Raw genomic sequence first — 13,138 nt, 5'->3', positions numbered from 1 at the left:
TAGCATAAAGTCCAAGCATGTCTTACGAACACCAATCACTCAATAAGGATGGAAATGCTTCTAATACATCCCAAATTTTGGGACATATTCCTTGGCGCCTCTATCAACCCTAGTGTGACCCTCATGGTTCTTGGACATTGGCTGATTTGAAATGCTCGTTCTAACATATTTTTTTCATTGGTAACAATAGTCAAATACAATTGTTGCATACTCTTCGCTCTTCAAAGGTAGTTTGGGATATTGAAAGCCACCTATGATCATGTGGATATTGATGCATCACCAGTTGCTTAGTTTGCCATTGTTTTGATTCAAACTAGATTTTAGGATTTTTTGGGTCAATCGCAAGCAACTCTCGATGATACTACCTTGCTGATCTTTAAATTTCTCCTCTTTAACAAGTCATGATGCTTATGTCTACACTTCTTGCTTCTTCATCGCTACTCAAAGAGGTCTCATGATATTAATTCTGCCTAACCTTATAGATAATATTCTTCAAGAAGATGCAACGAGAAAGCAAAAGAAATCCATGGCAAACACTTCATCCTCCTCAACAACTACCTCTTTGCATCATGGTTCCAAGTTTGTGTCGAAATATTCTTTTCATTGCTATTGCCATATCCTATGGTACTAGCAATTAATTCTCTGGTGACCATTGTGAAGTGAAGACCATCCCTTGTAGAAAGTTGCCTCATTGCAATTCCCACAAATCAATTGCCTTTACCCACTTGGGCATGGAATCCTGTCAATTCACTCTCTGATTGAGCTAACACAAATCTATATATTAATGGAAACGAAAGGCACATATTTGATCCTACACCAAGAGGATAAGCGACAACAACAACAAGAGGTTAAGACACCACACACGTAGTGGTCTAGATCAGCAGCAAACAAGCTCAAGTTACATCAACAAGATCGGTGGAATGATATCATTCAAGAATCAACCATATTCAGCTACATGTATCATGTGTAGACTTAATATTTTGAGCCGTGACATTTTTCTTGAGGGAAAGTGGTTAGGATGCAATCTCAACATCATTCTATGTTAACACACATGAATCAACAAACTCGCCACAAGTGGTGCTAGATGGACACCCGAACTATTCAGCAATGCCTAATCCTTTCTTTCTAGAAACATCTAGATCCAAGCATTTCTTACATACGATTATGGCAAACTTAACCATCCATACAAAGCCAAACATAAACCCTCTCCAAAAGTTGCATTAATTAGCAAACTTCAGACTTGCCAAACTGCCACACAATGTGGGGGCTCGAGACAAGCACTCTCCAACACCAACGTTGAATCAGGATCTCATCCGGCACCCTAATTTCCCAAATGTTCGTCCCTCCATATGGGACCTTCCCATGAATCATATGAATCATCTTGAAAGTAATCTTCTAGCCTATCCTTAACCTTGAAAGAGCAATGCTTTATGATGCCCTTTTCCTCCATACTAGCTATCGCTTTAGCTACATCCTGCAGCATGGACGTTTGACAGCATGACATATGGTGCGGCATTATCTGGATCCAGTTCGAAGACCTTCCTTGCAGCATGCTCTCCCCGCTGCACATCCACGTGATTTTTGCAGGCACTAAGGAGAGTTGTCCATGTCACAGCCGTGGCCCGAAAAGGCATGGTATTAATCAAGGCTTCTGCTTCATTCAAGCGCCCTGCCCTTCCGAATAAGTCCACCATGCAGTGGTGATGATCTAAAATAGGGGCAATACCATGATCTTGATTCATGGAAAGAAAGTAGCATAAACCCTCATCAACCATACCTGCATGACTACATGCAGACAAAATACTCACAAGGGTCACTTTGTTTGGTGTAACTCCTTCCACCTGCATTTTATGAAAGAGTTGAAGTGCATCCCTGCCCAGCCCATTCTGCGCATATGCTGATATTATGGCAGTCCAGGAGACCACATCAGGCTCAGAAAGTTTCTTGAATAGCATCCATGCATCCTCCAAGCTGCCGCACTTGCTGTACATGTTGATAAGAACATTGCCCATCAGGATATCTGACTCATATCCATAGCCTACAATCTGGGCATGCACATCCTTGCCTTGTGCCAGTGCTCCATGTCTTGCGCATGCAGAAAGAATGCTGACAAAGGTACTCTTACATAACTCTGGAATCATCTCAAAAACTTTGATTGCGTAATCAAAGTTGTCACACTTCTCGTACATATCAAGCAAAGCATTCATCACAGAAGCATCTGGCTCAAAGCCACTGCTGACAATGCGGACATGCATTCTCTTGCCTCTGCCTGGAGCTGTCCTACTGCGGCACGTAGAGAGTATGCTCACAAAGGTCCCTCTATCAGGTATAGCTCCTTCCTGGTACATTTGGTCCAATAATTGTAAGGCATCTGTGCACTGGCCATGTTGAACATAAGCCAATATCATGGTATTCCACACACTGGCAGGCCTCTTAACAATCTCATCAAATGTCCTCCTTGAGTTCTCTAACGAGCCACACTTGCTGTACATATTTACAAGAGCTGTGCCGACCATGCTGTCTAATTCAAAGCCACTGCCTATAATCCTAGCATGGATCTGTTTGCCTTTAGTTAAGGCTTCCTTGTCCATACACACAGGAAGAATGCTGACAAAGATGAACTCATTCAAAATTTCTCCCTCCTGCTGCATTCGGTTGAAAAGGCTAAGGGCTTCATTGCCCAGCCCATTTTGTGCACAGGCTGAAATTATTGCATTCCATGAGAAAATGTCCCGTTCAAGCATTTTGTCAAACACGTTCCTTGAATCCTCCAGGCTACCACAGCTGCTATACATGTTGACCAAGGCACTTCCCAGGAAAGTGTCTGACTTAAATTCACTGTCCTGGATGAGGGAATGAACCCGTTTGCCTTCAGCTAGAGCTGCCTGGCTACCACAAGCAGAAAGCATGCTAATGAAGGTGACCTTATCTGGCATAAATCCTTCATGCTGCATCTGCTCCACAAGATGAAGGGCATTCTTAACTTGCCTATTCTGGGCATAGGCTGCAATCATGGCGTTACAAGACACAGAGTCTCGCTCAGGCATGTCGAAAAACAAAGCCCATGCTTCCTCTAAGACCCTACATTTTCCGTACATATCGATAAGTGCTGTACGTACCACAATGTCTGAATCAATTCCAGTACTACTCATGCATGCATGGATCCGCTTGCCTTCCCACAGAGCATCCTCCCTAGCAAACGCATCAAGAATGCTGACAAAAGTGACCTTGTTTGGAAGAACTCCTTCCTTCTGCATTTCGTGAAAAATTTGAAGACTTTTTTTGCTCTCACCCCTCTGAGCATAAGCAGAAATAATGGAACTCCATGAAAAGATGTCCTGCTCATCCATTCTACTGAACATGGTCCATGCATCCTCCAGACCAGCACACTTGCCATACATGTATATGAGTGCATTCCCCACAGCCACATCTGAATCAAATCCATTACTCATGATGACAATGTGCATCCGCTTCCCATCAAGTAAGCATGCCTGATTGATGCATGCAGACAGGTTGAGCATAAACGTCACCTTATCCGGAAGCACTCCAATCAATTTCATTTGATCAAAAAGTTGGAAAGCCTTGCTGCACTGTCCATTTTGGACATAAGCTTGGATCATTGCATTCCAGAAGATAACATCCTGCACATAAGCTCTGTCAAATATTCTCCGTGCAGCGTCTACATTGCAGCCTTTGCTATACATGTTAACAAGGGCAGTACACAAAACAACATCAAAGTCAGACACACTATGCATGATGCAGGCATGCATGTGCGTGCCTTTGACGAAATCTTCCAGCACACTGCATGCATCAAGAACCGCGACATAAGTAACCTTAGTTGGAAGTACTCCTTCCCATAGCATTTGATCATACAGTAAGAGAGCTTCCTTGCCCTGCCCATGCTGGGCATATGCACCAACCATTGCATTCCACGAGATTGTGTCTCTTTCAGGCATTGTGTTAAATACCATCCGTGCATGCTTCAGGCTGCCACATTTGTTATACATGTTTATAACGGCAGTTGCCACAACAACATCTAACTCGTAACCACTATTTACAATGCAACAATGGACCCTTTTACCTTTGCCTAGGGCTGTTGGGCAATCACATGCAGAGAGAATGCTGACAAATATATAATTGTTAGGCGTAACTGCTTCCTGTAGCATTTGATGAACAAGTTGGAAAGCATCCTTAGCCCGTCCGTACTGAGAATATGCTCGTACCATGGCATTCCATGAAAACAAACTGCGTTCAGTAATTTCAAAAAAGAGCGCATGCGCATTGTCTAAAGCTCCGTGCTTGCCATACATCTGTATTAGGAGGTTGACTAAAAATTTGTTGTGTTCAAGCCCCCTTTTGCAAACATAACAATGGACAAGCTCTCCATGCGAAAGATCCTTCACTTCCTCGAAACACCGCAACACATGGGCATAGGTGGCAGGATCCGACTCCCAATTCGATGGCTCCCTGTCTCTAAGTTTAAGGGAGCCGGAAGATTGCGTACCCGTAAGCCTCTTGTATAGAGACTCGGATTCTTGGATACTTCCAGGTGGGCGATTCTTCAACAATGTCTGGCATCTGAGCTTACGAGAGGTGGATACCTGTCTGCTTGTAAGGCTTTTCTTTTGTGATTGATGCTCCGATTCCAGTGGCGGGAGTCTGCACAAATTGCCACTCGTAAGGTCCTGGTCTGCAAGCGTCGGCTTCTCTGGCCATTCATGATGCAAAGCCTGAAAGCGGATGGAAGAGGATCCATCCATCGAGAGCAGGAGAAACTTTGGATAAATCCGTCGGGAACATGACAGAAACATGCAACTGAACACTGAAACATCTCTGGGTCGGCGGCTTTCTCAGATTCGAGCGTGCAGACGTTCGAGATGGGCAGTATCGAAAACTCGAATTCGAAAATGGGCAGAAACGCTATACAAGTCAACTCCATTGTTGACTGAGCTCTTGTATCCACTCGTGACTGCCCGGGAAAGTTAAGTGCCCGGCCACTTCCGTGCCCGACCGCCGTGAGCCATTCTCCAGGTCAGTAAGGAACTTCGGCGCTCGTGAGCCACTTTCCGGGCACTTTCCTTCCCATAAAGACCATCCACGTGGAGGTTTTCAAGGAGGAGCTCTACAAATTAACTCGTGGGTTAATTTAATTATGCGCGGGTGATGTCGAGCTTTGTGATTGGTGGGCACTATGACTTTCCCAACACAAATTAACCCATGGCTACGGGGGCAGATGGTTTGGCGGCCAATGTCAATGCACGGGCAGATTCTCATTACGCATTTAGCTTGATCGAACAGCAAAGTAAATCTCTGCCAACCTAAGACCTTTACGTAAAGGGGAATTTGGAGCCACGAGCTAGATTCCGAAGCACCTTTCTATCAAAAAGTGTGGCTCCAATTCATTCCCCATGTGCAGGGGGGTGATTGTGAATTTTGACAGCAATTACTTGCGAGTTTGTCCTTTGGGGTTGGTGGGCATGACTATTAATTAAAAACTAAGATGTGGTTAGTTTGATTGTGTGCAAGAGTGATTTCAAATATTGGCGATGAGTTATTTCAATGGATTGGCATATTCTTCTTTGAAAAGGTTGAGATCGTACGGTGGAGATGAATCCTCCTTCGACCTTGTTCATGTGCATTCTACACACATGCTACAGCACCTTGCATGGGTTAAAGATCCATATAGAGAGGAGACTCACACAACCACATGTTAACTGAACAAGTGAACAACTCTAGGGGAGCATTGCCTTGATGTGGACTGCACATGCAATGCATTCATGGTATTGGATGCTCCAAAAGCATTGAGAGTCACTCAGTCAATCTAAATTTCCTTGTTTTTTAATTCAAACCTGATGTGCGAAATAATGGAAGCAACCCAAACACCCAAAAATTAGGCCCACTAGCGAATTGCAAATGCCACATCTAGGAACGCATCATTAACCCCTAATGCACCCAAAAGTTAGCTAACAAATACTCACACCTGTACCACAACAAGTTCTTTTTTGGGCCATTTTATCGCAGTGGACTTTTTTTGAGAACTTATCACCATAAGTGTTCTTTATTTGGACAACAAGTGTTCTTTTGAGACAATTTATCGTAGATCAAACTATTAAAAAAAAGTAATAAATGACACTTTTTTAAGCTCCCAAAAGTCATAACTATTTCCTAAAGTTGCTCAAGATTGAGTATTTTGAGCTTAGGGGTTGGCAAAGCTCTTTTTCATAAGGTATGTGGGATAAAAGCTAGAATGCCAGTATAACTTTGAGAACTTATGCCTAATTACACGTCACATATCATGCCTATACATAAAATATATAATACTTTAATGAAGCATAAATAAATTAAAAATTTATCTTATTCAATAGGTTGACGATATCTACAACACATTATAATATAGTGAATGAATGCCCAACTTGTGAACTTGTGGCTATCATTTTTCAAAGGGGGCATTTGAGGGAGGAAGCAACGCACCCCACGTTGCCATTGCTTGCATATAAAAACCACACAAGCTAAATATTGGCTCCCTAATGAGTACTAGTAGGCCTAGTAATCAACATTTGTACAAATCTAATTATCAAATAGCTCCTAATGAGTACCAGCAAGCCTAATAAGCAACGTTTGTAAAAATATAACTATCAAATAGCAAAAATATTTCCTCTCATTACCCAATCTTCAAAGGAATACCATGCATCTCTCCCAAATATAAGCAACCATGAGACCAAGCACATCCATCAATCGCCAACACAAAGTATAGCCACCCTCAATCCACCATCCAAGCCCACTAGCCAATCGAATAAGGAGACTCTCCACAATACATCTACAAAGAAAGGTTCAAGACAAGAGAAGCATTGTCCTTTCCTCCCTCTACATCATAATCAAAATGTGCTATTTGATAAAGAGGCACCTTGTCCTAAATGGACTCTTATGTCAACGGGAGGTAAATATACTCTTATGGTTGTGTCCATGTCAATTGTTAAATAAGATGAATAGTATTTTTCTCCATCCTAATGTAATTTGTGCTTAGTTTATACGACAAGCATTGTCCTTTCCTCCCTCTACATCATAATCAAAATGTGCTATTTGATAAAGAGGCACCTTGTCCTAAATGGACTCTTATGTCAACGGGAGGTAAATATACTCTTATGGTTGTGTCCATGTCAATTGTTAAATAAGATGAATAGTATTTTTCTCCATCCTAATGTAATTTGTGCTTAGTTTATACGACAAGCATGCTAGATATATTAATGCAATGGTTTATCTTTTATATATTTTATTATTGGTTTAGGTGCTTCTCAAATTTAGTGTGCAAGTTCCATCATCATCAATGAGTGGGTGAGCAGCATTGGATTAAGGATGCAATGGGAAAAAGAGCATTTACATGGGCTTCACTCTTATGAATTGATGGATTTACATTGATGGGTTCATGGTGTTAGATTTACATTAATATACATGGTGGATTCATGGTACTATATTAACATTGATATACATTGTTATATTGTGCTTCATTGCTATGAATTGATGGATTTACATTGATATACTAGCCTCCGAACATATACATGTGGGCCTTCGTAAACTTCAAGTATGCTATAGAAGGTTGCCTCAATTTAGAAAATTTTTATTGGTTCTTGTATATAAGTCAGGCTAATATTATATAGTCTTTTTTGGAATGTTTAGAGGTATTTTGGTTGATATATACCTCCCTTATATTGATAATATAATGGTGGTGCAAGGTGTGTGCTTTGCCTTCTAAATACAGGGTGAGAGTGTGTTAACACCTTGGAAATGGTGGATCACATCATTTGAGGGTTAATACAATATCCAATCTACCAATCATCTAATTGTACTCTTGCATGGTGCTAGTTCATAAGGATCTAAAGATTATGTGAACATGTTGTGACACAAAAATTTGATATCTTTTATTAGCACTGGCTCTCCTAGAGACAATGCTTTAGGATTGAGTTGAGTGGGAGTTTTGTGATTATTCTATTTTTTTAGGAATTTAGGAATTTAGGAATTTTTAAAATTCTTAACCTCTACTTTTAGATGGCTATTGGCTTTTCAACTTTTAGCTTGTGTGTGGCTTGGCTTTTCATTAGCTTGTGTGTGCTTTTTACCCCCCTCCAACATGGCTATAAATCAATTCGAGGACTCCACTCTCCCTCCATGCTTGAGCTGTCCCTAGAATGATTACCTTGGCTTCTTCTAGCTACAAGTCTTCAAGTCACTTCAAGCTTTCCAATCACTCATCCAAGTCTCACGTGTTCGTTTGTGAGCAAGGCGGTAAAGACAGTTTGCATGTTAACTGCTAAAGCCGTTGCTATCTAGAAAGCCGTTTGGGAGAAAAACAGCTTCACCTGTTTAAAAGAAATCATGGCTTTATGCTTTCCGGTGAAGAGATTGTCATCTAGTGGATCTGTTTATAAAAATAAGGTTTAAAAAAACCCCATAAAGTTGACATCAAAATTTTGCAGGTATCATTCATAAAACCTTTAAGGAAAAATAATGCCAATTTACCTTCCAACTTTAATTTATAGTTTTTTTAATAAAGGCAGTGGCTTTACAGCCAATGTGAGAGCATGCAAATAACCATAGAACCTTGGCAAATCCTAATGGATCTTGTGAGTCCTCAAAGCGTTTCTTTTTTATTATTTCTTACTAAACAATCGACAATGTCTAAAGACCCGTAAAACCCACAAGTTGGAGCCAAGTGCTTTCGTGCATGCTTGCACCCTTGTTTGGTATTGGTATCGCTTTTATATATGTTTGATAAGATTGTGAAGATACTGGTAGCCTATTACCTATCACTTCATTTTCATTTTCCAAGACATTGTAAGGGATTAAGAGGATGAGTGGAATGAATCATTGTAAATACCATGTGTATGAATTACAAACTCCTTAGTATGGGATGAGAGTTATTTGTGAGTGAGAGATTATGGGGTTTCAAAAAATAAGAAGAGTGAGCCATATAAGAGGTGGGTCTCATGTCCATGTGTGCTCAATAATGTAGGAGAGATCACATGCCTAGCATGTGGAGGGCATGTGGAGGAATGTGGAAGAGTATGGACTGATGAAGGAATCCTTCCTATGTGGAGTATGGAGGATGTGGACATTTGGAAAAGATATGGTCCCTATGGGCTCCATGTGGAGGCCTCTTGACTTGTCAAAGTGTGCCCAAAAGGATGACCCATGTGCTTATGTCACCAAGGGGTCAAAGTACGTACTAGATGGAAATATAACAAGGTAAAGGAGGGCAAATTTTTTTCTATAAAAGAAGGCTCTGTCCCCCTACTCGAGGGCTCATTGTAGGTATTTCATCACCTTATGTCTAGCTCTACCCATAGTTTACCTTTCCTTAGAGAATTATGCTCTCCTTTTTGTACACCTCTCTTCTCTCTTGATGTCTTGAATGACGTTTTATGCTCCCTTCTCCTCACTCTTCTCTTATCTCTTTCATCATCTTCGATCTTCGCTTCAAAGTTTCATGTGTCCACATGAGGAGGTCTTTTCCAAATATGGTATGATTTTATCTTTTACTCTCCTAGGCAAACTCAATCCACAATGATCTGTGAGTTCTTCTCCAATGTTGAAGGAAATTGCTAATTGGGCAAATTCAAGCCTGGTATGGACAGTTTTCATAGTTCGGAGTAAAATGGTCATAACTCTTTGCTCTAGACTCTAATTCTAATGAAAATTATAGCAAAATCTTTGTCTTTTCAAGCCCTATCCATTTATATATATAGATATTTTTTTAAGTGGAAATGAAATAGTTATTGCTGTCTAAATAGCACATATTATTGTGTGGGACAGTTTTGCCGACTCATAGGAAATTTGCAATAACTTTCCACTCGATTGTCAAAGTGTAAAAGAATTTATATGGATGCAAAGCTCTTATTTATCTCTACAAGTTCATGATATCAATTTTTGATAAGCATTTATTGATCCATTAGTTCATCCCGGCATACCACTGGTTCTCTATACATTTAACCCTTCTAATGCCAATCAGGTGTGTAGCTCTCTGTAATCCTTGTGACTAGCCATCTCTTTGTGACTATTGAGACTAGCCAGCTCTCTGTAAACCTTATGACTAGCCATCTCTTTGTGACTATTGAGCTTTGTTTTCTTAAAAAGAAGATTCTTTCCAATCATCCAGTCCACCCAAATCAGCCTTATCAATTCACTACCTTCACATCAATTCACATGATGTTGAGTCGCAAGATTTTTCCCAACAGCAAAGGGTTGCCCTCACTCTCGGAGCTGATTAATTAGCCCAAATTAATGCTTCCCCTAAGCCCTTCCTATTTCCTATGCTAGAGTACAATCTCACCTTTGATGTCTATATTTTTTTTTTAATCTAAGGAGATAGAGAGCGAGCATCTCTTTGGCTTTGTTTAACGCCAAAACCTCTTTACTTTTCTTCAATATGTGGGTTTGAGACGTGACCAAAACTAAACTCCCAGTTTTGTGTCACATCTTTTGGTGGAGATGTCGAGTAGGTTTTTCTAAGAATTCTTCTATCATAACCTCACGGTCTTGCTAGATTTAAGGAAGAGCGGTGATCTTTGGAAGACCAAAAATTGTTTGTTTCTACTCATATTTTGGTGCAAAATGCTCAACATCTAGTGTTCTATGGATTCAAAGGAGAAGATTCAGGGAGTTATATCTAGGAGTTCAATCAAGCATGCCACTTGATAGGCTAGTGTATGAAGGAGCAGATCGAAATACTTTCAGATTTCTTGGAAGGCATGGCCTTAACTAGGCATGAGGCTTTTCCAGAAGATACCAAGGGTGATTGGGAAAAGTTTTTTGGAGCAATGAAAGAGAGATTTGGGACAGTGGAGTCACCAAATGCCTTACTATTGCAGTTGGATCAAATTTTCCAAAAGGAAAGAGAGTCAGTTTTCACCTTCTTAATGAGGCACAAGGCTTTGTCCTTAAGTATCAAGATGTTGTTGCTTCTTCTTCTTCTTCTTCTTCTTCTTCTTCTATGGGGGAATCTAAACATTCTTTAATAATTGAGCTTCTTAATATGAGCAAGTTTGTCATGGCCTTGGATTCGGGCTTGAAGGGGATCGGGGACAGCAAAGGGCAACAAGTAGGAGAGGAGAGCACACAATGTGGGGGTGTCAAGAGACACCAAAGAATAGGTATGCATAGTATATATAGTGGAAGCATAGTATACTATGTACACGGGACTGGCCACATGGCCTTTACCCCAACAACCTCCCACTTAAAGGTGATGTGCCTAAGGGGAGTGAGAGTATGTACAACAATGTACAACAATAGAAGAAGGTCACCTATCCAATACCCATGAGGTCTCGGCAGTGTGCAAACCTTGCTGTGAAGCTAGACTCTTCATAAGAAGATCTACAGGATTGTCGTCCGTATGAATCTTGACAAGCTGGATGAGCTTATCACCAAGTACCTGCCGTAAGAAATGGTACTTGATATCAATGTGCTTTGTCTTGGCATGGAATACTGGATTCTGGGCCAACATGATAGCACTGTGGCTATCGCAGTGTAGCACTGGAATCTCCTGTAACATACCTAACTTTGCCAAGAGACGAGAAATCCATATGGCTCCTTTGCGGCCTCCGTGGCTGCCACATACTCTGCCTCAGTGGTAGAAAGGGTAACACAACCCTGTAGATGAGAGACCCGTGAAATTGCACCACCTACGAATGTGAACAAGTAGCCTGTAGTCGACTTCCTACTCACTGGACAACTTGCATAATCAGCATCTACATACCCATGTACCGCTGAATTTGTCTGCCCAAAGCATATGCACATATCCTGAGTGCCTTTGAGATACCTTATAACCCCTTTCACTACTTCCCAATGCCGTTTGCCAGGATTCGCCATGTATCGGCTCACTACTCCCACTGCATAAGCAATGTCTGGTCTAGTAGCAACCATGGCATATATCAAACAACCAACAGCCGATGCATAAGGTATCTTGGACATTGCAGCCCACTCCTCATCTGATTTCGGACTATCCTCTTGAGAAAGTTTGCAGTACGGAGGCAATGGAGTAGAAAGAGCCTTCGCACCTTGCATATGGAATCTCTCCAAAACTTTCCCAATGTATTCCTTTTGAGACAGGTAAAGCAATCGCCTTTGTCTATCTCTCTGAGTACGCATGCCAAGAATATGGCTCGCAATGCCCAAATCCTTCATCTCAAATGCCTTATGTAGTTCAGCTTTCAAGGCATTTAACGACTGCTTACATGTTCCGGCTAGAAGCATGTCATCTACATAGATGAGCAAAATAAGAAGGCTGCCATCTTTGGCCCTCTTTACATAGAAACAGTGATCCTCTTCACTCCTGCCAAAGCCCTGCTTTCTCATGAATGCATCAAACTTGTGATACCACTCCCTTGAAGCTTGTTTCAAGCCATATAAGCTCTTCTTGAGCTTACATACATGACGAGGTTTCCCTTTGTCAACGAACCCCTCTGGCTACTGCATGTATATCTCCTCATGGAGATCACCATGAAGAAATGCGGTCTTCACATCCATTTGATACAACTCCAAGTCATCTCTAGCAACCAAAGCTAAAACAGTCCGCAAGGTAGTCATCTTGACTACAGGAGAAAAAACCTCATCAAAATCAATCCCATGTTCTTGCTTGAAACCTTTTGCCACAAGCCTGGCCTTGTACTTTAGTGAAGTGTCAGCCGGTGTAAACTTTTGCTTATACACCCACTTGCATGGCAAGACTTTATGCCCATCCGGCAAAGGCACCAAATCCCATGTGCCATTCTTCTTGAGAGATGCCATCTCGCTCTTCATGGCCAACTCCCACTTAATCTTATCTGCCCTCTGCATAGCCTCTTTGTAGCATGAAGGCTCACCACAGTCAGTCACCATAAGATAGTCCAAACCTGGCTGAAATCTATCAGGAGGATTTGACAATCGAGTACTCCTCCTCAACTGAGGAGCGGGCTGCTCATGTGAGGCTCGTTGTCCATTAAAACACGGCTGTTCTACATCGTTATATGGCTAAAATTGTGGTATATGTGGACCTGTGGGTGGCTGATCTACCTGACCACCATCCAATACATTTTCGGGCTGAACTGGAGATTGTTCTATCTTCTCCTGTACTTGCCTAACTGGCTGTCCAATGTATGTGTCCTCAAAT

General features: G+C 41.5%; 1 protein-coding gene across 1 annotated transcript; it reads right to left on the bottom strand.

The window, feature by feature from the left end:
- Positions 1-1,463: 1,463 nt before the first annotated feature.
- LOC147893787 (pentatricopeptide repeat-containing protein At2g33680-like) lies at positions 1,464-4,760 on the bottom strand. The gene has a single exon (XM_087386359.1). It carries the CDS (start codon positions 4,758-4,760, stop codon positions 1,464-1,466), a length of 3,297 nt encoding a protein of 1,098 aa, XP_087242485.1.
- Positions 4,761-13,138: the final 8,378 nt, after the last annotated feature.

The sequence above is a fragment of the Dipteris shenzhenensis genome, chromosome 15 (assembly GCF_047967505.1).
Source record: "Dipteris shenzhenensis isolate YYH24624 ecotype China chromosome 15, Dip_SZ_1.0, whole genome shotgun sequence".
In the NCBI taxonomy this organism is placed as follows: Eukaryota; Viridiplantae; Streptophyta; class Polypodiopsida; order Gleicheniales; family Dipteridaceae; genus Dipteris; species Dipteris shenzhenensis.
The sequence above is the reverse complement of the archived record's forward strand: the minus strand, read 5'-3'. Positions and strand labels throughout refer to the sequence as shown.